The 20,954-nt window shown below is 35.8% G+C and overlaps 8 protein-coding genes across 8 annotated transcripts; 2 read left to right on the plus strand and 6 right to left on the minus strand.

Annotated features, from left to right (window-relative positions):
• Positions 1 to 3,876, plus strand: EIN_227060 (actin-binding protein, putative; the record flags this gene model as incomplete). Its single annotated transcript, XM_004255026.1, has 1 exon — positions 1 to 3,876. A coding segment is annotated over one exon (3,876 nt), but the record flags the coding sequence as incomplete, so codon positions are not given.
• Positions 3,877 to 4,602: 726 nt separating this feature from the next.
• On the minus strand, positions 4,603 to 6,072 carry EIN_227070 (ras GTP exchange factor, son of sevenless, putative; the record flags this gene model as incomplete). The annotated part of the gene is made up of 1 exon (XM_004255027.1): positions 4,603 to 6,072. The coding sequence occupies one exon, from the start codon at positions 6,070 to 6,072 to the stop codon at positions 4,603 to 4,605; it is 1,470 nt and encodes a 489-aa protein (XP_004255075.1).
• Positions 6,073 to 6,574: 502 nt separating this feature from the next.
• Positions 6,575 to 7,681, minus strand: EIN_227080 (nucleosome assembly protein, putative; the record flags this gene model as incomplete). The annotated part of the gene is made up of 1 exon (XM_004255028.1): positions 6,575 to 7,681. The coding sequence occupies one exon, from the start codon at positions 7,679 to 7,681 to the stop codon at positions 6,575 to 6,577; it is 1,107 nt and encodes a 368-aa protein (XP_004255076.1).
• A 560-nt stretch (positions 7,682 to 8,241) lies between these two features.
• On the minus strand, positions 8,242 to 9,972 carry EIN_227090 (vacuolar protein sorting-associated, putative; the record flags this gene model as incomplete). Its single annotated transcript, XM_004255029.1, has 3 exons — positions 8,242 to 9,313; positions 9,382 to 9,619; positions 9,669 to 9,972. 3 exons carry the CDS (start codon positions 9,970 to 9,972, stop codon positions 8,242 to 8,244), a joined length of 1,614 nt encoding a protein of 537 aa, XP_004255077.1.
• Positions 9,973 to 10,636: 664 nt separating this feature from the next.
• Positions 10,637 to 12,350, plus strand: EIN_227100 (serine/threonine protein phosphatase 2B catalytic subunit, putative; the record flags this gene model as incomplete). The annotated part of the gene is made up of 2 exons (XM_004255030.1): positions 10,637 to 10,872; positions 10,955 to 12,350. 2 exons carry the CDS (start codon positions 10,637 to 10,639, stop codon positions 12,348 to 12,350), a joined length of 1,632 nt encoding a protein of 543 aa, XP_004255078.1.
• Positions 12,351 to 12,618: 268 nt separating this feature from the next.
• EIN_227110 (hypothetical protein) lies at positions 12,619 to 15,110 on the minus strand (the record flags this gene model as incomplete). The annotated part of the gene is made up of 4 exons (XM_004255031.1): positions 12,619 to 13,802; positions 13,883 to 14,569; positions 14,634 to 14,876; positions 14,945 to 15,110. The coding sequence occupies 4 exons, from the start codon at positions 15,108 to 15,110 to the stop codon at positions 12,619 to 12,621; spliced, it is 2,280 nt and encodes a 759-aa protein (XP_004255079.1).
• A 60-nt stretch (positions 15,111 to 15,170) lies between these two features.
• EIN_227120 (GTP-binding protein Rit1, putative) lies at positions 15,171 to 15,881 on the minus strand (the record flags this gene model as incomplete). The annotated part of the gene is made up of 1 exon (XM_004255032.1): positions 15,171 to 15,881. The coding sequence occupies one exon, from the start codon at positions 15,879 to 15,881 to the stop codon at positions 15,171 to 15,173; it is 711 nt and encodes a 236-aa protein (XP_004255080.1).
• Positions 15,882 to 16,321: 440 nt separating this feature from the next.
• EIN_227130 (multidrug resistance-associated protein, putative) lies at positions 16,322 to 20,344 on the minus strand (the record flags this gene model as incomplete). Its single annotated transcript, XM_004255033.1, has 1 exon — positions 16,322 to 20,344. One exon carries the CDS (start codon positions 20,342 to 20,344, stop codon positions 16,322 to 16,324), a length of 4,023 nt encoding a protein of 1,340 aa, XP_004255081.1.
• Positions 20,345 to 20,954: the final 610 nt, after the last annotated feature.

Genomic DNA, 20,954 nt, shown 5'->3' on the forward strand with positions numbered 1-20,954 from the left:
CCAACACGAATATTGGATGTGAAGAAATGTGAAGTCTCCCGATTTGTTGTTGTGAACAATCGCACTGACACACTTCTCACAGTATCATTCTCTTTACCACGAAAAGATGGGGTGGATCTGTATCAAGAGGATTTGTACACAAATGTGGCCTCTGGAGTACCCGAGTGCACTTCCAAAGAATGGCTTGTTCCAACGGCGGACGACGGGCAGAAGAGAGGATCTAGACAGTCATTGACAGGGTCTGGAAGCAATAGAAATTCCAGACGGAGAAGTAGTGTATCATTGCGACCAAGAAACATGAAGAGTGTCTATGATGTCAGTGCTGAAGAAGGTGGAAAAGACCGAAAAATAGAGTTACTTGAAAAGATGAAATTAAAGACTGGGATGAAGATGAAGAAGTTGAAAACGTCTGGAGTTTTTGAAGAGATAGTAAGAGGGTGGATGTGGAATTCATTTGTTCCACGATGGTGTGAGTTGACCGAGAGGAACTTGATGTTGTTTATGAATAGAGATGACTCACTTCCAACCACTATCATAGACTTGTTACATATCACTGATTTTGTAGAGGCTGAAATGGTTCAGGGAAAGTTTCCAATTATAATCAAATTGGATGAGACTTGTGAGGAAGTAGCAAAGGGCACTGCGCAGAAACAATACTTGTATTTTGTCGACTCTAAAAAGCACGCCGACGAGTGGGTAGCTACTTTTAACATTATGAAAGAGTTGGCAGAAACGTTACACGCGGAGGAGGAAGAACGAGAGAAGAAAGAAAAGGCGCATGAGGAACTTGAAGATTTTGAGAAGGAAAAACAAAAGAAGAAGTATGATGTATGTGGTCTTTTGTACGTCGTCAAGCCGTCCTTGTTCAGTACAATCAAGCACAGATTCTTCTATATTGAGAAGGGTGTTTTATACAGTCAGAACATCACTTGGTGGACTCAACAACCAACAGGAATTCCAGAGATGGAATGCTTTTTGAATCGAATTATCCATCTTAGTAGTTCAGAGGGTATCTTCCCACCTTCATATGGAAAGACCACATTCCAATTGACCACTAAAGGAAGTGTTATGCACTTGGCATGTTCCAATTACAAAGACTATGAGATGTGGATCAATGCATGCACTCCAAATATGTTAAAAGGAGAGGAAGACGAGGATGATTTGGACGCATTCAGACGATCTGCAGCGCAAGATGAAATGGATTATTTCTTCTCTGGACTTTTTGGTGGGTATTCGAAGATCTTTGTATCACTTGTTGCGAATGAAATCTTCATATTTAAGAACAAAATCGACACCACTCCCCTTGTCAAAATATTTTTAAATGATGTTGAAACAATCGAAACCAAACCCGAGACGCAGGAATTGTTTGTCACTATGAAAAACAAAACTATTGTTCATAAATTCCGAACCCCCGAGTGTGAGACTTGGAAAGACGAAATTTTGCAGAGAAAGAAGAAGACGTCGGATGTCTTGACTTCTTTGGGAATTCGAAACAATATTTTGACGCTTGATAACACGATCAACGACGAGTATGTCCTCCAGACGTCAAATGACAGTGAAAGCATCTTCCAAGATACTAACTTGTTTTTGAAAGGGGAGTATACCCTCCTCCTCCAAATTAAAGGACGTTTGAGGTTGAGAAGTTTCCTTGTGCCACTTGCTCAAGAACAGTTGAATCCGTGCAACTCGTATATCTTGGCGTGTAAACAAGGGATGTATGTCTGGCAAGGACAGTACGCGCCTCGTGTGAATCGAGCAAAAGCCATTGAATTGGCGCAACGGTGGGCGACCAAAGAAAGAGACGGGTGTATGGTGAAGGTTATGGTCCAAGGGAAAGATGATGACAATTCGCCAATTTGGATGAAGATTGGCTGTAAACCAACCCCCGTGTCGACTGAAAAAGAGTTCAAAAAGGAGAATTACAAAAACAACCAAACCACTGACGAACAAGACAAGGAAACACCTATGATGATTAGAATATATCGAATTGTCCACAGAGAAAACAACGACAGTAATCCACTTTCAGTCACACTTATCCATGAACATGGTGTGAACTCACTTCCCCCAAAAGAACTGTTAAAAGCAGGGACGGTCAATATCGTCACAACAGATACTGAAATATTCATCTGGAGCAGTGTCTCAGCTACTACTTTGGCAAAGAGAATTGGTAACATCGTCGCAGTAGAAATGGCTAAGACCATCAAACCAATTATAATGTTGAGACTCAACGAAAATGGAGAGGCTATTTTGTATAAAGAAAAGTTCAGCAACTACCCTGGAATGCTCCCAATTCAGACCGGAGGAGCAGCACCAGACATCAAGAAGTTGAATGCTACAATTGAGAGAAGACCACAGAGAAACATTGAAATTATTCTCGATGAAATCTCGAAACCTACAGTACCCAATTTCACTGAGTTGGTATTGAACGTTAATGGTAAGATGATTTTCCAAGCAATGAAAGAGACGACAAAGGGCGGATCATTCACAATTAAAAGAATCGATGAACACGAAATTGTTGTGTACCCGGAGACTTTGTATGGACAGTTCTTCTCAAAGGACGCTTTCCTTGTGCAATACACATTCTTGCCTGAAAACTCCGAGAAGGCACAACACATCTTATACTTCTGGCAAGGCAGAGACGCGTCGTTGATGGATTTGGGAACGTTGGCACACAAAGTGGTGGAAGCCAGTGGACTTGTCGACACCTCGACACAAATCAGAGTAGTCCAAGGAAAAGAGCCCCGCGAGTTCCTTGAGATCTTCAAAGAGAAATTCATTGTGCATTTGGGAGGGTACACAGAATACTGTGAGAAGCGCCCAGCCGTTTATGAAATTAGAGGAAAAGAGAAAGGACTGTGCAAAGTTGTTCAAATGCCCATTCCAGAACAACTCCAAACGTTCACCAGTGGGATGAAATTAATGCCTGGTTCTCTCTACCTTTTCAAAACACTTAATAAGTTGTACTCCATTGAAGGTTCACAAGTGAACGAATTCCAAAAACAAAGCGCAGACATGTTCAGTAAAACAGTCAACATCCCAATTGAAAAGAATGATGCAGAGGTGAAGGCGTTACTTGGCAATTTCGAGTTTATTAACGGAGTTGAGAAGACGGTCCAGAACTATAACCAAATCAGACTGTTCAAATTCACATTTTGGGTCACATCAGTCGACTTGGAGGAAATTGAACAGCCACAACAGAGCGACTTTTTTGCAGATTATGTGTATATGATCGACGCGGGGAAAATCTATCTGTGGTTCGGTGCAAAGTCCATTAACGAGACACGACGATTCTCACTTCAATTTGCACTTGAAGTGGCTAAGAGACGTGGACAACAAAGTGTATTGATTGAAACACAGAACGAAGAAAGCGTCACATTTAGAGCATTCTTTGAAGCTTGGTCTGACGCTAATTTACTGAGAAAGAACAACTTAAGACAAAACTATGCAGTAGCTCCAAAGAGTGTCATTGAGACTATTCAAAGTGTCATTGATGGGTCATTCACAACACTGAATGCGGCTTTGGACGGCGATATTGCAGTCGAAGGGAAGTCGATAAAATCCGTCAAGTTCCCAAGTGACCAAATCACCATAGAAGGAGTCAAGGTTGATCGTAGTGTTGTATTCCCAACTATGGAAAAGAGAGAGAAAGAGACAGAGAGTGATGCCAAAGTTTTGTTTGAAGAATATTGCAGAACACGTTATACCTATGCAGAACTCATCACAAAGCCAAGACCATTTGGTGTTGATAAGGCAATTCTTGAGACTTATCTATCTGACGAAGAGTTCGAAGAAATTTTGGGCATGAATAGAGACGCTTTCTACAAGATGAAGGGATGGTGCAGAGACAAGTTGAAACATGCTGTCTATCTGTACTAAACAAACACTCATTCTATTTCTGTTATACTCTATTAATACATTTATTATAAAATTTATTAGAACGAAATATATTTATTCAATTATTATATCCATTTTATGATATACTCGTTAGTATATTAGTAAATATAATTTAATAAAATATAATATACTAATAATTATTTACTAATTAAATACTAAAAAGTATACCATTTTTCAGAAAGAAATTCATTTAAAAATGACAATTCAAATCATACGAAATAAATATTTTTATATGATGGTTTTAAAAACAAAAAGTGCATTTGCCGGGACTCGAACCCGGATCTCCACCTTGGAAGGGTGGAATTCTGCCCTTAGACCACAAATGCTTCTTGAAATTTAGTATAACTATCTATTTTTAAATTATAATTATTCTATTTTATTTGATTGTTAAAATATAAAAACGCCCCCAGGGGGCTCGAACCCCCGACCTTACGGTTAAAAGCCGCACGCTCTACCGACTGAGCTAGGAAGGCACCTATTATTTCCAGATCATGTTAATTGCAGTCATCACAACATGAATTGATGTATTTGGAATTAAGTTTGGTTTAAAATTAAATTATCAATAACATTTTTGAACATAATAAAATTGTTATGACAATTTAACTCGACAATTAAAAAAATATGATACTTTTTATTAAAAATATATTTAAATCTATTTAACTAATCGACTCTAAATAAATAGACTCTACCTAACATGAACAAATAAAATCAATTAGAAACGTATTTTAAGTATTTTTTTATCGCACTGTTCCCTTCCTTCTTGCATTTGGCAATTTTCTTTTCGAGCTCGGGTGTCATCTCGCCACGCTTCTCTTCAAGTTTAGTGGACATATCAAAGAGAACCTCCTCGTCATCTACAATTTGGAACTGCTCGAAGTATTCAATAATAGTGTCATTTCTTTTGAAAGGATAAGGCACGGCTTGTTTCACCATGATCTCTTTGATCAAATTTCCGATGCCTCTGATTTTAAAGAAGTTGATTAAGGACTTCTCTGTGTCACCCTTTTTATTCCCATCATCAGTAAACACCAAGTCGCCCATTGTACTCCCCAAAAAGGGTATACAAGGCGAAACGGCTATTTTCATCACTTCTCGTAGTTTGCTGAAATTCTTCTCTTGGTCACAAAGAGCATTTAATTTTGATTCATTTTCTTTGTCCTCAGACGAAATACCCTCCCACGAGTATTTGAGTCTGAATATGGGGAACGACCCCAATGCCCCAAATACAGCTTTCATCCCCTCAAAATTGTTTAATCGCCTCATCTCCTCGGCAACTACCAAAAAGTAGTGTATAGCCAATGCACGATTTCCAACTTCCTTTTCGTTCAAAATGAACGTCTGGACTATAGAAAACAGTTTTTGAGTTGAGCGCACCAACTTCATAATGTTTGGTGTTAGCAAATCCTTTGTCTTCTTGGTCCACCCGTTTCCCAAAAATTCGACGTATGGGATCTTTCTGAAGAGATCGTTTTGCATAAGAGTGATTTGTCGTGCAAACTCGATGGGGTGGAATTTGAATATATTTGAGTATTTGTTTTTAATAAGTTTCAAGGGCTTTTGGAAGACGACTTGTTCCTCACTACACGTGTCTACATTTGCAATTCGATGTTCAAGTTGCTTTTGAAGAATGGAACTCATTTTTGGATTGAACTGTTTGAACCGGGTGATCAACTGTTGGAGTTTGTCGATGAGATCTTCCTTCCCTTCAAAGTCCTTCCACGCGTTCTTCATCCACATTCGAACAAAGTTCATGATTTTCAGTCTGCCCGGCGCCACAATGTCTTTCACAAACGTATCCCAGTCCATTCCTTCGGGTACTGTCGGGTCAAATAAGATATTTAATAGCTCTAATAACCTTTCTGGAGTTGTCACCAAACGATACGCCAAAACAAAACACTCTTGGAAGTATCCATCATTAAAATCTTTAGATAACATCGTCTGCACACACTTCTCGATAGTCGCCATTTGTATAATTTTGAAGTCACACCCCGACTCCGTTGTATATCTTATATAGTCCGAAGAATTTGGAACATCGAAAAGTGTCGAGTAATTGGGGTCGGGGTTATACTTGTCCTCCTCGATTTTGTCAGACCCGGAAAGATTCGAAAAATCCGTTGAATTTGATATTGTGCTTCTCGTTTCGCGCGTAATTGTGGCTTCTGGTTGCTTTGTCGCCATACAACAATTTGGTTTTCTTCGATATATTTTTGTTTTTTGATTATTCTATTTTTACATACATATCAATATCACTTTTTCAGTTCTTTTCTTCCTTGTTCTTCTTTGGTTCTGTGTTACCATTCTCCAAATTTATGGTGCAATTTATATGTCATAACTACCACTTTACCTCTTGTGCACATCCTTAATAACAATTCTTTAATTATTTTACTATTCTATATAGAATCTCCTTTTAAGCCCTAAATCATTATAGTTCTCAATAGTTGTTTTTATTATCAAAACTATCAAAGAATTATTGAAGAGCGATAATATCTTCAATGTCTTTTCGTTTGAAAAAAATCAATTATGAAATAAAAACAAAAATTCTTTACTATCGAAAGTATCATTAAATATAGTAAAATTACAGTTTACAAAAGCGTGTGGGGAAATGAAATCAACAACAAAATCTTCCTCAAAGATTGTTCAATAGTAGTCAACAAACCATTAAAGAACTAAAAATCAATCATTACTGTTGTGGGCAATTTTGGGGCGCTGGTGGCTTTGTTTCGTCTTGGGCTTGGTCTCCGCCTTCAGTTTGTTGTTTTGGTTCTTCCTCGTCTTCGTCGTCGTCCTCATCATCTTCGTCATCATCCTCACATTTGTGAGCATGTGAATGTCCACATTTGCATCCGCCCATATCTTCGTCGTCCTCATCGAAGTCTTCACCGTCCATATCATCTTCACCGTCGTCCATGTCCATCATGCTTTCATCAAAGAAGCTCAAGGCGTGTTGATAGACGGTGTTGATAAGTTCCATGAAGATTTTGAAGTTGTTGTGGAAGGTCAAAGTGTCCTCGTCGACTTCTTGATTCTCATCTTCTGGGTTGAAGTCTTCTGGTAATGCTGGTGAGTAGAATAAGTCGAAGAAACTCTCGACTTTCTGTCTGACTGGTGCGGCTGGTCTTCCTCTTCCTCCTCTTTTTCCTCCTCTCTTCTTGACCAATTTGTATCTGACGTCCTTGTCTCTCTTCCATTCAATTGGAGACTCGGTGACCAAAGTTGGCATATCAAATTCGCCTTCAATGTCACATGAAATACATGAGACAGCAACAGTGATAGTTTCGTTCGTGAAGAATTCATTTGGTTCAAAGTCGAAGTGGACTTTATATGAGAACTTAAGGCTGTCTTCTCCTTCTCTATTCTTGACATCTTCCAATGGCAAGTAATCAATTCGGATATTTTTCAAGTGGAGGAGAACTTCAATATCAGCCTCAGATCCCATAGCTGAGTCAAACAACATCGAGTTTCTAAGAACACAGAACCAGAAAGCGGGAATACCCTTGTCGAAAGTGGACCCTTCCTTTGCTTTAATTTCCTCGGACTTGACATATCCAGTCAACTCGGCTTCAGTCGGTTCGTTTCCGTTGACTATTTCGTTCATTCTCGCATACAGAGCCTTTGATTCCTCATTGAATTTGGCTGCTGCAGCATAGCGCTCACGCTCCATGTTCAGGCGCAATTTGTTGACTTCTTTCATTTTGTTGTGGCAGGCGTGGTAGTTTTTGTGGACGTTTTCGGCCACAGCCCCCATATATTCCTCGTAGCTCATTGCAGCCAATTCAGCAAGACTCATTGTATGATAATCCAATTGTCGAATCGCCTTTTCAACCCTAAGGGTTTCGGTGTGGTCTTATGATACACTTTTGAGTGTTTTTATTGATGTGGTTATTAGAATAACTATTTGTCGAATATTTAAATAAGTTATTTACTATTTAAATTATTTGTGTTATAGTATTTTTTGTAATTCTCAGTTATGTGTGTTTTTTTCTTTCATTCTATTTATAACCTTTTTTTAGTAGTATTATAATTTTACTATTTTTTAATTATGATATTTGAAATAATTTAAGTCTGATTATATAAAAATCTCAAAAGGTTGTATTATTTTTTTAGTTAATAATATTATTTTTTATAATACATTCAATTATAATAGAAATTTAGAACATATTTTACAAAAATAACTAGGTTTAATTAATCAAAATTAACATCAAAACTCAATTAATAGTGAAATTATATAAAAAAAATAATAATAAAACGCCAAAATCACATTAGTGATTGTTTGTTTTCAAAACTATTATTTATAATAAAATGTATTATACATATTAATACGGAATTAAAATCGAAGAAGTTAAAAAATTACTGTTTGATATTAATGACTTGCTCCAGGAATTTGTTTGTGTTAAGGATATCTGTCCCGCCAAGAATAATCTTCCCACTCGTCGAGATTCGATTTCTGTTTGCAACTGCGACTTCTTCCTCAAAAGTTGCACCACCAACAATGAAGATTATAAGATCCTTTGACGTGGTATTGTTTCCTCTACAATATGGGAACTTGTCGACACTTTGTTGAGTTAAGAACGAGTCAATGAGTAACTCCAAAACGGGTTTGTGTTGAACAAAGATGTTCTCAACACCAGCAACACTCTTTTTGACAAAGTCCAACACCGCTTTGGCTGCCTTTGGGAATATCTCGATGGGTCGTTTACTTGCCCCACCATATTTAATAACACATCCAACAATTTCAGCTTTCTCTTGTGGAACACCGCACTTGATTAACTCTTGGATAATCTCTTGTGCACGTTCTTCGTATTTCAATGCATACAACATACCAACTCGGATCTTGTCATCTTCCATATAGTCCCCAGCAAACAACTGTGTCATTTTCGTGAACAATTCAGCGCGTCCACTGGAACACACGATCTCTTGCTCAAGTCGTGACACATCGAGCATCTTTCGCGAACTCACCGCTTTGTTGATTAATCCCATTAACCCCAAATGCTTTTTCACACCAGCAGACTCCTTTTTCATTTGTGGAATCGAGTCAATGACCTGCCGCATTTCCTCAAGCGAGTTGTACTGTTTACTCTTAACACCAGCTTTTTGTGTTAACTCGTTCACTGCTTTAATAACACTGTCGGTGATGTCGCTGAACAGTTGGTACATGTGCTCTGTGTAGAACACGTCATCTGAAAGTACAACCGATTGGTTGTTCAATTGGACTTTACCGTTATCAATTCCGATGAACTCGTGAATCATTGCCTGATATGTCCACTCTGTCAAAAGTGGTGTAATTGGATCAAAGCATCGATCTAATATAACCAAGTTGACCCCCGTACTTCCACTTTTGAAAAAGTCTTTTTGTTTGTCGATCTGCATCGAAACACCATCGGCAATCCGTTTCGACAGCTCCGAATTCTGTTGAAAACGGCTATTTGTAAGAATCTTCTCTGCCACGGTTGTGATAAAACACTTTAATGAAGAGTATAAAGCACAAACATAGATGGATTCTTCTTGAGGGAAAGACAGAGTGAAGTTATCGAACTAACTGTCTTCTGTTCCCAAAACACCGAATTTTCTGAAGTTATTGAACAGAAGTTTGGGGAGGACGATATAAATAAGTCGGCATTGATTGGCATGAAGTCAATATATAATTCCATCACCTTTTGGACAACTTCGTGCGTGTCTGCATGACTTAACAAAGCAATTTGTGATGGATCCAAGCAGTTTGTGAAATCTGTGGATGAGTGGATTCGATAATCACCAGAGTAAAAGAGTTAACAAACACAAGTAATATTTCCCGTACTTTGGTGCGGCAAGTTCGGTTTTGAGTAACTCCATATTTGCACTTGTTGGTCGTAAAAGGCAAACAGCACTCAAATGAAGCAAAGTGTCGCGTGTCGTGTCGCTCAGTTGTTGTACGAGGTATACCTCTTTTTGGATAATCTCCGTCATGGAAAACAAAACGGAGACGACGGGAATCGTGTCTGCATCCATTACAAGCGCTTTCATTCCCGGAGTCTCGTCGAGGGTGTAGTTCATATAATTTTGAAGAACTGCGATGGTGTTCATTGAATAATTAAAAGCCATAAACAGTTCGTTTTTCTTTTTTTTTCTTTGTCATTTTTGGTCTGATTTATAATATATAATATATTTATTAGTAATTTTTGGTATTTTTGATTAATCTCAATATGTCATTTTGTTATTGTAACTTAATTAATATTTTTGGTTGTTTTTTAAATTGTTTTTTAGACATTTTTAACAGATTATTACTTTGAGTTGCAACTTTGACGTTTTACATTATATAAAATATATATTAAAAAATAGATCTATATCTTATAAATATGTCTAAATAACAAATTGTTTTATTGATGAAAAATATACTATTAATGAATTAATAGTACATTTATTGTAGACTATTAAATATATTTAATATATTTAATATTTTATTTTTTAATTGATTATATTATCTATAATAAAATTAATTATTTTGGTAGAAATACATGCAAAATGACGGGTTATTAATAATAAAAAAAAATTGAAGGAAAATAAAGCAACTATATATATCGGGAGTTTTATTATAAAAACAAAAAAATGAAGTAAATAAATATATAGAACTTTTATTCACTTACCGATATATAATGCTATTATTATACTAATTAACAAATATCGAATGAAAAACGAAAAGGATCAAGTTGTAACATTATTACTAATAATGATTACTATAAAATGTTTTTACTAAATAATCGAAGTTATGCCGAAGAAGCAATTGGTGTATCCAAAAACTCTTGACCCTTCTTTTCTCGATGTTCTTCATAACCACTTTATGCACGACGGCGTTCTTTCCAAAGAATGTGTCACAACCCTTCTTTTCGAGGTTCAAAAAGTTTTAAAAAGTGAGCCAAACCTTTTAAGAATCAAAGAAGACACATTGATATATGGTGACTACCACGGTCAATACTTTGACTGTATTGAACAAAGAGATGACGAGTTTGTTTTGTGACATAATTAATTCGTGACTCCTTTCCACATCTTGTTAAAACGTTTGAAACGAAAAAATAATAACCCAAAGGTTTTGGACAGACACAGCACACTGTTCGTTGTATCTTGGAGACTATGTTGACAGAGGAACGATGTCGTGTGAAGTTGTAATAACACTTCTTTTTATGAAACTTATCACTCCAAACAAAGTGTATTTGCTCAGAGGAAATCACGAGACACGAAAAATGACGGAGAGGTTTGGGTTCAAATCGGAGTGTATGGTCAAATATGACTTTGAAATATACAACCTCTTCATCTCAACATTCGAGTGCTTACCACTCGCCGCAACAATCACCCGTGGTATCGGAGAGTTCTTTTGTTGTCATGGTGGCATTTCTCCTGATCTCAATAAAATTGAGGAAATAGACAAGATCTATCGATTCACAGAAGTACCGTCGAAAGGACTCTTTTGTGATTTGTTATGGTCTGATCCATTTGTCCCCGAGCCTGGACAAAAAAACAAAGAAATAACAACTTTACATTTTGTCAAAAATGTATATAGAGGGTGTTCGTACATATACGGCGTGGAAGCAATGAAGGACTTCTTGAAAAACAACGAGCTCAACTTACTCATTCGAGGACACCAATGCTTCGACTCCGGTATTTTTGCACACACGTTCGGATTTCCTGAACAAACACCTTTGGCGTTGACTGTGTTTGGAGCAACAAGGTACCAACGAAATAGTAAAGCTGGGTGCGTCATGATTGAAGAGAAAGATGTGAAGATACGAAGGTACGATTCGACGACTATTCAGAAACACTTTGAGAAGGATTTCGGCGGAATATTTGTCGACTCGATCTTTGGACTTGGCAACATGCTTCAAGAGATCGGATTTAGTTTGTTTGAGTTGTGTTACTACTACGACGACGATTTGAAAAAGTGCGCAAGCGACGAGAAAATCGCCGAGGACCAATTTGTAGTGTTTGACTCCGACGACCAAACGAGTGGAGATGAAAACGGTTGTGACGACAGTGGTGGGTCCGACAGCGACACATCTTCAAGTTCAAGCGGTTCAAGCGATAGTAGCACTCAAAGTTCAAGTGACTCATCATTAGAAGAGCCACAAGACATTCACATGGAGCCCAAAAGCATTAATACAGACCAGAATACAATTGTTCCTCAAATTAGTACTGTTGAAAACCATCCAAAGGAAGAAAAGATCGAAAATTTGCAAACAAAACCCGAACCACTGGCTGTTCCAACCCCAATTTCATTTTTGAATGATCATCTAACTAAACTAGCAATATCGAGCAGGATAGTAAATCTGTATCAGACAATCCACCATAGCAGAACTAACACACTGTTTTGCTTATCAAAGTTTAAGCCTCCACAAAGCCCTTTGCCACAGAAATTGACAACATCAAAGTCAATAGCAACAACTCGACCGCTTTTATGTTCGTTATCTATCACTTTAAATATTCGTTAGCTCACCTGTAGATGAACGTGTGGTGAAATGGCTCAATTGTGACGCCGCTCCTGTGACATTGGAAGACCTAAGACATATGTGGAATAAACATAAATAACTCATTTTTTTCATTTTCATCTGTTTCTTCTTTCCAACATCATAATCACAACAAATTATTAAATGAGAAATAAAACCAAGTTTAAACCATAAAAATTGGTACACTAAAAAAACAAACATTAAAAACAAAACAAGTACTATTAAGTAATCAATAAAAAATCACATTTTATAGTTACTCAAAGATGCCTCGACTTTCGTTCTGATAAATGAGGTTGGACTTGTCTGAAGTTTTAGCTGCTTCAAGGCAATACGTTAGGGACTTAATAACGTCGTCCAAATCAACTTCTTCGTTTTGTTCTTTCAGTTTTTGAACTAGGGCCGTGATTGTCGCGTTTTCGTTTTGGAAAAGTTCCTCCATCATAACCCCAAGACTTCGCACATCACCAAACTTTCTCTTTCCACCACTTTCGTTAAGTTCATCTTCAATTTGCAATTTTCGGTTTGAACATATTCGCGTGTTTTGGGGAAGCAAATCAAAGGGAATCTCATAATTCGTGATTTTCCCACAAATTTTGTCAATGTCCGAAGAAACGACAATCACGTTATGAGCACACAATTCTTTAAAGTCAATCTCTCTTTTTCTCAAATCTTTCAGACCACGAGTGACATCAATACAAATTTTGAGTAAAAGTGACGTGTATTTACGTGGCACGTCAGAAAGAATGGTTACAAAGTTGTCGAACACAAGGAAAAGCGCGTTTGGTGAGAGCCCGATGTTTTTAGGGAGGAACAAATACTCAGAAAAAATGAGTTGTGATTTAATCACGTCTATTGCCTTTTCGTGATTTTCAAGATTGATGTTAAGAGGCATTACAATCCCGGATTTTGTTGGGTCGCTAGCGTAAGTGAAATGGCGAAAAACGCCAAGACAACTTTTGTTTTGAATATTTTCTTCGACAAAATCTGATGAGTCAATGATGTAATCTTGAGCACTATTAACTAGAGACGACACTTTAACTGCACACTCCCCTGAACTCACTACTATCCCTTCATTAATATAAGACGTACATAGTATAGTAATAGTAATAATAACATTTTCAGACGAAAACGGTTGAATATCGACCGTTGGCGGTGAACATGTGTAATACGCTCGATAACTTTTTGGGAGTTCAACCACACAATGCATCGGAGTATCTGAAGCGTTTGTTATAGTCAAATTTTGTTCCAATTGTTTGTGAAGTGGAGCATCACCACTAGGATATCCATAACTCAGGTATGAAGGAGATAACATAGGGGGGATAGCAGGAGATGCCAATGCCCATGAACGATAGGCCAACACTAGTATAATCATAGAAGAGACAAATATAACAATAGATGCTAATGTTATTATTATAAGTTGGCCTATATTAATTACGACTATGATGTAAGTATATATTAGATATAATATAATTATTATAACATGATATTATAATTATATTAGATATATTATAACAAACCATAACATTTCCAGTTCTGCTCGTTAAGGTAATACCCTCTTGGACATACACAATCATTACCATTACAATGCTTTTTAAGTAACTCTCTAACGTCATATGAATATTGATGGATATTTACACTTGGATACATTCCACCTATAATCAATTCATCGCCTGTTAATGATGCGGAAATGCCTTTGTAGTCGAGTGGATCTCCTCCACCGAGTTTTCCAATTTTCACAAACCGAACAACTTCTCTGTGAAGTACCGCAAAGTTGTCGTAGAACAATTCAACTACGCCACGACCTTTGTTCTGACCAAACAACCCGACTACTAAGACACTTCCATAAGTTTGTACACAGTCTACTCCATATGATGAAAGTCGAGTTTCATTTGCTAAGTAAAATGGTACATTAATAGTTTCAACTGTTTTATAGTCGAATGGAGATCTCACTTCTATTAAGTTCTTAGTAGTTATCGCATTAAATACTACATCAAATACGTTAACTACCATTGGATCATTTTCATCAGACTCTCCTTTTGTTTCCGTCTGATACGAAAGAACTAATGACAGTGTAGCTGCTCTATATAAACTCGTATTTGTATTTCTTTTAATTGCCAAAATGTCGTGTCCGTGCGACACAAAACTGCCACATTGGACTTCTGTCTTTTTTGTCAATTTTCCCGTCTCGGAAAAGATCGAAAATGCTCTGTGTTAGTTCTTTAATAGTTCTTATTTAATAAAAAGTGGTATGACAAGGGAAATACAAACTGCCGTTTTGACAAATCATGAAGAAGTCTCCAACGACTTCGATAGGCGAGTGTGTGTCAAACGTTTCGTTGAGGGTTATTATCTTATTTGGCGAAGAGTAGTTGAAGTAAAACAATTTTTCCTTATTTAGTACAAACACATGTTCGTTAACATTAACTGCTCTCGGCCACTCTGCTGAAGCAGAGATGTTTGCTGTGATGATTGTTGAGTTTGATATTTTCGAGTCGACAAAGAATCTGTTTTCTGTCATTCAGTACATTATATACTACTAACTAACTATGTTCTGATATTATTTAGATAATAAAACGAACTCTCCGTCTTTTTCGAGTAAGTGATGAGTGAGAATCTATAGTCAGAAAATTCATTATAATACGTCCCAAGTACAGCAACTTCTTTACTGCTCTTATTTGTGTCGATCTTGTCGAGTGCATAAACGGAAGTTATTAATAAAACAGAAAGAATCACCAGTAAACTCATAATAGAATTAACTATAATAATAAGATCAATATTTAAAATTAAAATAAAGCAATAAACAAATTATACCTTCGATCGACCTCGAGGAGTAAGGAATGAAAGAAGACTCTTTTTGTGGGAGTCTTCATCTTTTTTGAAAGAAAACAGAGATAACTTTTTGAAGGACAAAGATCGCTTCTTATTTTTCAATGGCTCGTTTAAAACAACTTCTGTCGTTTGAGGGACAACATCTAATAATAAAAAGTGTTCAAACAAATTAGTAACACTCGTGTTCTTCAGTGCAGAGGTCTCGAAAAATTTGGTACTTTTTGAAGAGTTTTTGAAAGAATCCGCAAGTTGTTGTCCTTCTGTAGTCGATATCTCTCTTTTAGCTTTAGACAAATCGATTTTATTGCCAACAACAACTACATGTGGATTGTTTGTTGGGAACATTCTGTTGTACGTAAACAAAGCTTCAGTGAGTATTTCAATACCTTCACTGTAGCTCTGTCTGTCTGTAATAGAATATACTAAAACTAACACGTCGCTTCTTAGAATGTGTTTTTCAGTTATCGTTTGGTACAAATAATCACCAGAAGAGTCTAAGAGTATCGCAATTTTTGAGTCTAGTGAATTACTTGGATTAACAATGTTACACTTTTCCTCAGAGTCTACTGTTGGGTTGTGAATTGTAATAGCTCTACCATATTTATACTGCTGTATAAGTGCCGTTTTTCCCGTTGATTGTGTACCCAAGAATGTGATTGTCAATTGATTCATACAGTTATTATTCATACCTGTTATTTATATCATTAATTCGTGTTTTGAAAAACGTGAAAATAGGAAAGAAGTAAAAGAGTATTGTTTTATTCCAAGTAAAACGAAGAAATTGTATTTCAATGGTCAGTTTTAACCACTTGTATACATTTTATGGAAAAAATAAAAACAATTCAAAAAACGGAAATAAGATTGATGAAAGGTATTTTGTTTTTCTATGAAAAAATATCATAGTACTATTTATTATTACTATTATATAGTTTAAGTATAATACAAACACTTTTCAAAAACAAAAAAAGTTTCAAAAGTTTAGGCGTGTAAAATTAAAGTAAAAGTAAAATAGAAGTCATAATTATTTTTTATTATTTTGAAGTTATTAAGAGTGTTAATTATGTTCCAAATAAATATCAAAAACATATAAAAATATGAATGTGGTAACATAATAAGAAATATTCAAATTAAGATGAAGACGAGTTAGTAGCCTCTGTATCATTTTGAGAATTGATAAGTTTTTGGTCACTAATCTCTCTTTCGAACGTCTCTTGGAAAGCAATTGGACTTGCTAGTGTAGAATCAGGGTTGAGCAATTGAATTGATTTAACATTTTTATTGTTTTTTGTTATAAAGTCTCCAGAAGTATCAAGTGATTTGGTTTTCATTTGTTCATCGTAATTATTTTGATTTGACCCATTCTTCGCCATATTCACAAGGTCTTCAGAACATCCTGATTGTTGGACTAATTTGTTGAATCTGGTATTTTCTCTTTTGATCAATTCAATTGGAGAATCATCTTCAATCAATTCACCACTTTCAAACACCATCACTCGGTTAGAGTTCATTACTGTTTGTAATCTGTGGGCAACAGTTATCACAGTCAAGTCTTCAAAGTTTCTTTTTACCATTTCTTGAATTGTTTTGTCAGTCTGTATATCGATATTTGCAGTTGCTTCGTCCATTATAAGTATCTTTGTTTTCTTGAGTAATGCTCTTGCTATACAAATTAATTGTTTTTGTCCTTGTGAATAATTGTCGCCACCTTCAGTTACTATATCATCCAAATCACATGGAGATTCAACTAAAGATAACGCTTCTTTTATTTGTTTATCATCATATTTGCCTTCTGGATCCAAATTATCTCTTACAGTACCACTGAAAAGAGTGGACTCTTGTGGGAGTATACACATACGCTTTCGGAGTTGTCTTAAAGGGATTGTCGTGATGTCAACACCATCTACCATTATTTTACCACTGAGCGGTTCTTCTATTCTAAAAAGACCAGCCATCAATGTTGATTTTCCACTACCTGTTCGACCAACAACACCAATTTTCTCTTTGTCTTGAATTGTTGTCGAGACATTCTTTAATACAACTTGAAGACCTTTTCGATATCTGAATTTGAAATCAACAAATTCAATTTTCCCACTATTTGGCCATGACGCAGAAATTGTATTATATTTCTCTTTCAGTCTTTCTGACTCTTCTTTTTTTAAGTCATTCATCTTTAATATTCTTTCGGTTGACTGCATTAATGTTTCAATTTCTATGATGCTTAGAGAAAAGTTTGAAATGGAATTTGAAATGTTTGTTATATTCGTGAGTGCCGTTCCAGCTAGAGATGGTTCCATGAATCCTTTGATTTTATTAACAACAATTACAATAACAGTCGCGACAGAAACAATTGCGCCAAGCCAGTCCATTCTCTGAAGGAACCAAAATCGAGCCATCTTACTTGTGTAAATTGCAATTGTGTTACTCTTTATTTTATCAACCAACTTTTCTTTAAACGTATCTTGTGCACCTGCAGATCTTACAGTGGGCAATCCAAGCAATGTTTGATCATAGTGAACGAAAATAGGACCTCTGGTGATACTGTCAAGTCTCACTAAAGCAATGACAGCCTTTGAAGTAAAGAAGTACAACCCAATAAACAAGATAACAAGTATCAAGACCAATATAACTAAATAAATGTTTGTTTGACTAATAGTGATAAATGTTATAAGAATACTAGATAAATTCATGATAATTGGTTCGATATAATACGAAAGATTGAAATCTAAGTTATGGAAATCTTTGGTGAACAGATTTTGTATTCTTCCAATTGGAGTTATGTCGAAATAGCCAAGTTTTGTTTTCATAATATGGTGCATCATCTTTTCATGTAATTTTTTCGAACTCCCAAGACATAAAAATACAATGGACATTTCACATAAAAAGAGTGCCAAAAAGTCTGCAACAAATGAGTAACAAAAATTGTTGAAAGCAGCACGATCTCCTTGTGGCAATTTGAGAAGTGGGTGAAGCGACTTCCCCCACTTTGTGAGAAAAGTATTGAAATAGAATAAGGCTGCAATACGTCCAGAGAGAAAGACGAGAATAGCCAAAAACGCGAATATTGAACCCGACATGATATAATTATAATACACTAAGGGCGACAACCCACCGACTTCTCGGCTTTCCTCTTGAATTTTTGTGTGGACTGCATCTCCACTAACAAAGTTGGTATCTTCTTCTGTTTCTTTATGATCGTCGCTCTTTTCTGAAAGTATTTTCACCAAACCTGAAGCTTCAACTTTTGATAGTTTGAGCTCTTCTAAAGATCCATTAAATACAAGTTTGTTGTTTTCAACTACCAGGATTCGGTCTGCATTTTGAATAAAATAAGTCTGATTAGTCACAACAAGCCTTGTTTTACCTTTCAACGCCTTTTGAATAGCATTTTCAAATATAAAATTTCCAACTTTAAAATCCACCGCACTAAGGGGGTCATCCAATAGAACAATATCTTTTGCTCCATAAAGTGCACGTGCAAGTGAAATACGTTGTCTTTGCCCACCAGAAAGATTGGCTCCCTTCTCCGCTACTACATAAGAGTCCCCACCTGGTAGAGATTCAATATCTTTTGCAAGACAGACAGAGTTGATAACCTCGTTGTATCTCTTTTTATCGAAACTTTCCATGAAAACTATGTTCTCTCGAACGGAAACGTTCATAAGCCAGGGAGTTTGACTTGCGTAAGACACTTTACCATGTAAACCAGTTTCACCTTCAAATTTTTCCAATTCGTTCAACAATGAAAGTAAAAATGAACTCTTACCACTCCCTACATTTCCTAAAACACACACCAATTCACCTTTCTTGATGTTTAGAGTTTCACACTCGAAAGCAGTTTCACCATTTGGGTAAATATGTTTGGCATTTTTCATTTCAATTGCATCATCAGAAAAATCACTTGAAGATTCAACTGGCTTAAGTTCCAAAGTTAACAAGAAATTCATTATTCTTTTGATGGAAACAAAAATAGTTGAAGAACAAGAAGCCAACAACCCCAGTGTTCTTATGGGCGCCCGAACCGCATTAAACAGTGAAATGGACGTGATGACATTTGCAAGTTGGAATTGTTGTTTCGTGAAAACCATTACAACAAAAAGAACAATTGCCATTGCAGAGCCAACTTCAATTGTAAACGTGAAAAAAGAGCCTCTTGAGATACCAACAAAGAACAATTTTACCAATTCGACGAATCTGAGGTATTTGGTTTTCTTTTCCATTGCCTTCTCCCATGAATTATATTTCACAAATTTGATATTTTTAAGAACCTCATTGATAAAGGATAGTCTTTTGTCTTTCATTCGAATGAATTGAGTATAAAATAAACCATAAAGCACTCCAAACAATATGTTGAATACAAGAAATACAACAAAGACAATTAAAGGAACAAAGACCCACTTCCCTATATAAATACCAATCATTACAAACAAAACAATAAACATAACAGGAGATGCAAGTCCATACACACTGATTTCAAAATTGCCAACAAATATAGCAGCATCTGTGGACATTAGGTTAACTAATTTACCGGGTTCTGCTATACCCGCGGCGTTTAGTTTTAAAGCCTTTTCGTAAATGAGACTGATTAGACCATTTCGTACTCTTAGGGAAACAACATATAGCCACTTTTTACCAAATTCACCTGCTAATGTAGTTATCAACTGGAAAATAACAGAAAGTAATATCCATACGATTCCAAACGTTACATTGGCTTCTTTATTGTTCAACCATTTGATGATAAATTGTGTCAATAAAGGAAACGCAAGTGAAAACAACTCATAAACAGCAATAGTGAAATAACCAAATAACATGGACTTCCACTCTTTCTTGAAAATAACCCACATAAGAGAAGGATTTTTACAGCATTCTTCCTCTGACCATAGAAGTTGTAAGTCGTTGTTGTATTTTTCTACTTCAAGAGTTTTGGGTAAAGGCTTCATATCTTTCAACCTCAAGTTTCTTCTTCTACCAATGATCATCTGAGATAATGGTTGTCTGAAAAACAGAACATTGAAGAATTTCAATATACTGTTTGGACTTTTGTCGTACTTAACCGTTTCCTCTTCTTCATAGAAATAATCTTCTTCTGTTGTTGAGGTAGTCTCATTTTCCATTTCAATTTCATCATTCTTGAATACTTGTTTATCCGTCATTGTGATGTAAGATCACTTCAAACCCACGTTTAAATACACTTATGATGCTTCGAATAATAGGGTTCGTAGTGTTTCAAAAAATGATACTTTTTTATACACATTGAATACTTGTCACAATGCAATTAAACTCAAAAAACAACTTCTTTTACATTTATTGGCTTTTTATGCCTATTTGACTAAAGATCATTTTTACATTTTTTGAATGTTACAATTTTGGCAACAAAGTAATTAAATCAACTTTAAAAAACTACAATAGAAATATCCAACTCACTTATTGAAGAATTAAATTACTTTTTTGGATAAAAAGGGATATCCTAAAAAGTCTCCTCCTTGTTTGTTTAATTGAGATTTTATTTAAAACACTTTTTGAAAGTGTTAAAGCAACACTTTAAAATATATTTGTTTTATTACATTTTATTTTGTAGTTATTATATAATTGGTTGTTAACAAAGTGTAAATTCCTAATCATAACAAATTAACACAAGTAACAACAATGTGAACGTCACCAACTGACCTGAAATTTCAAAATCAACAAACATTTTTGAGTACATTTTTCAAAATTAACAATGAGTTACCTTTTTTAAAACAAAGCACTCACACTTAATAATTA

Source organism: Entamoeba invadens, assembly GCF_000330505.1.
Source record: "Entamoeba invadens IP1 unplaced genomic scaffold scaff_1105074725849, whole genome shotgun sequence".
Taxonomy (NCBI): Eukaryota; Evosea; order Mastigamoebida; family Endamoebidae; genus Entamoeba; species Entamoeba invadens.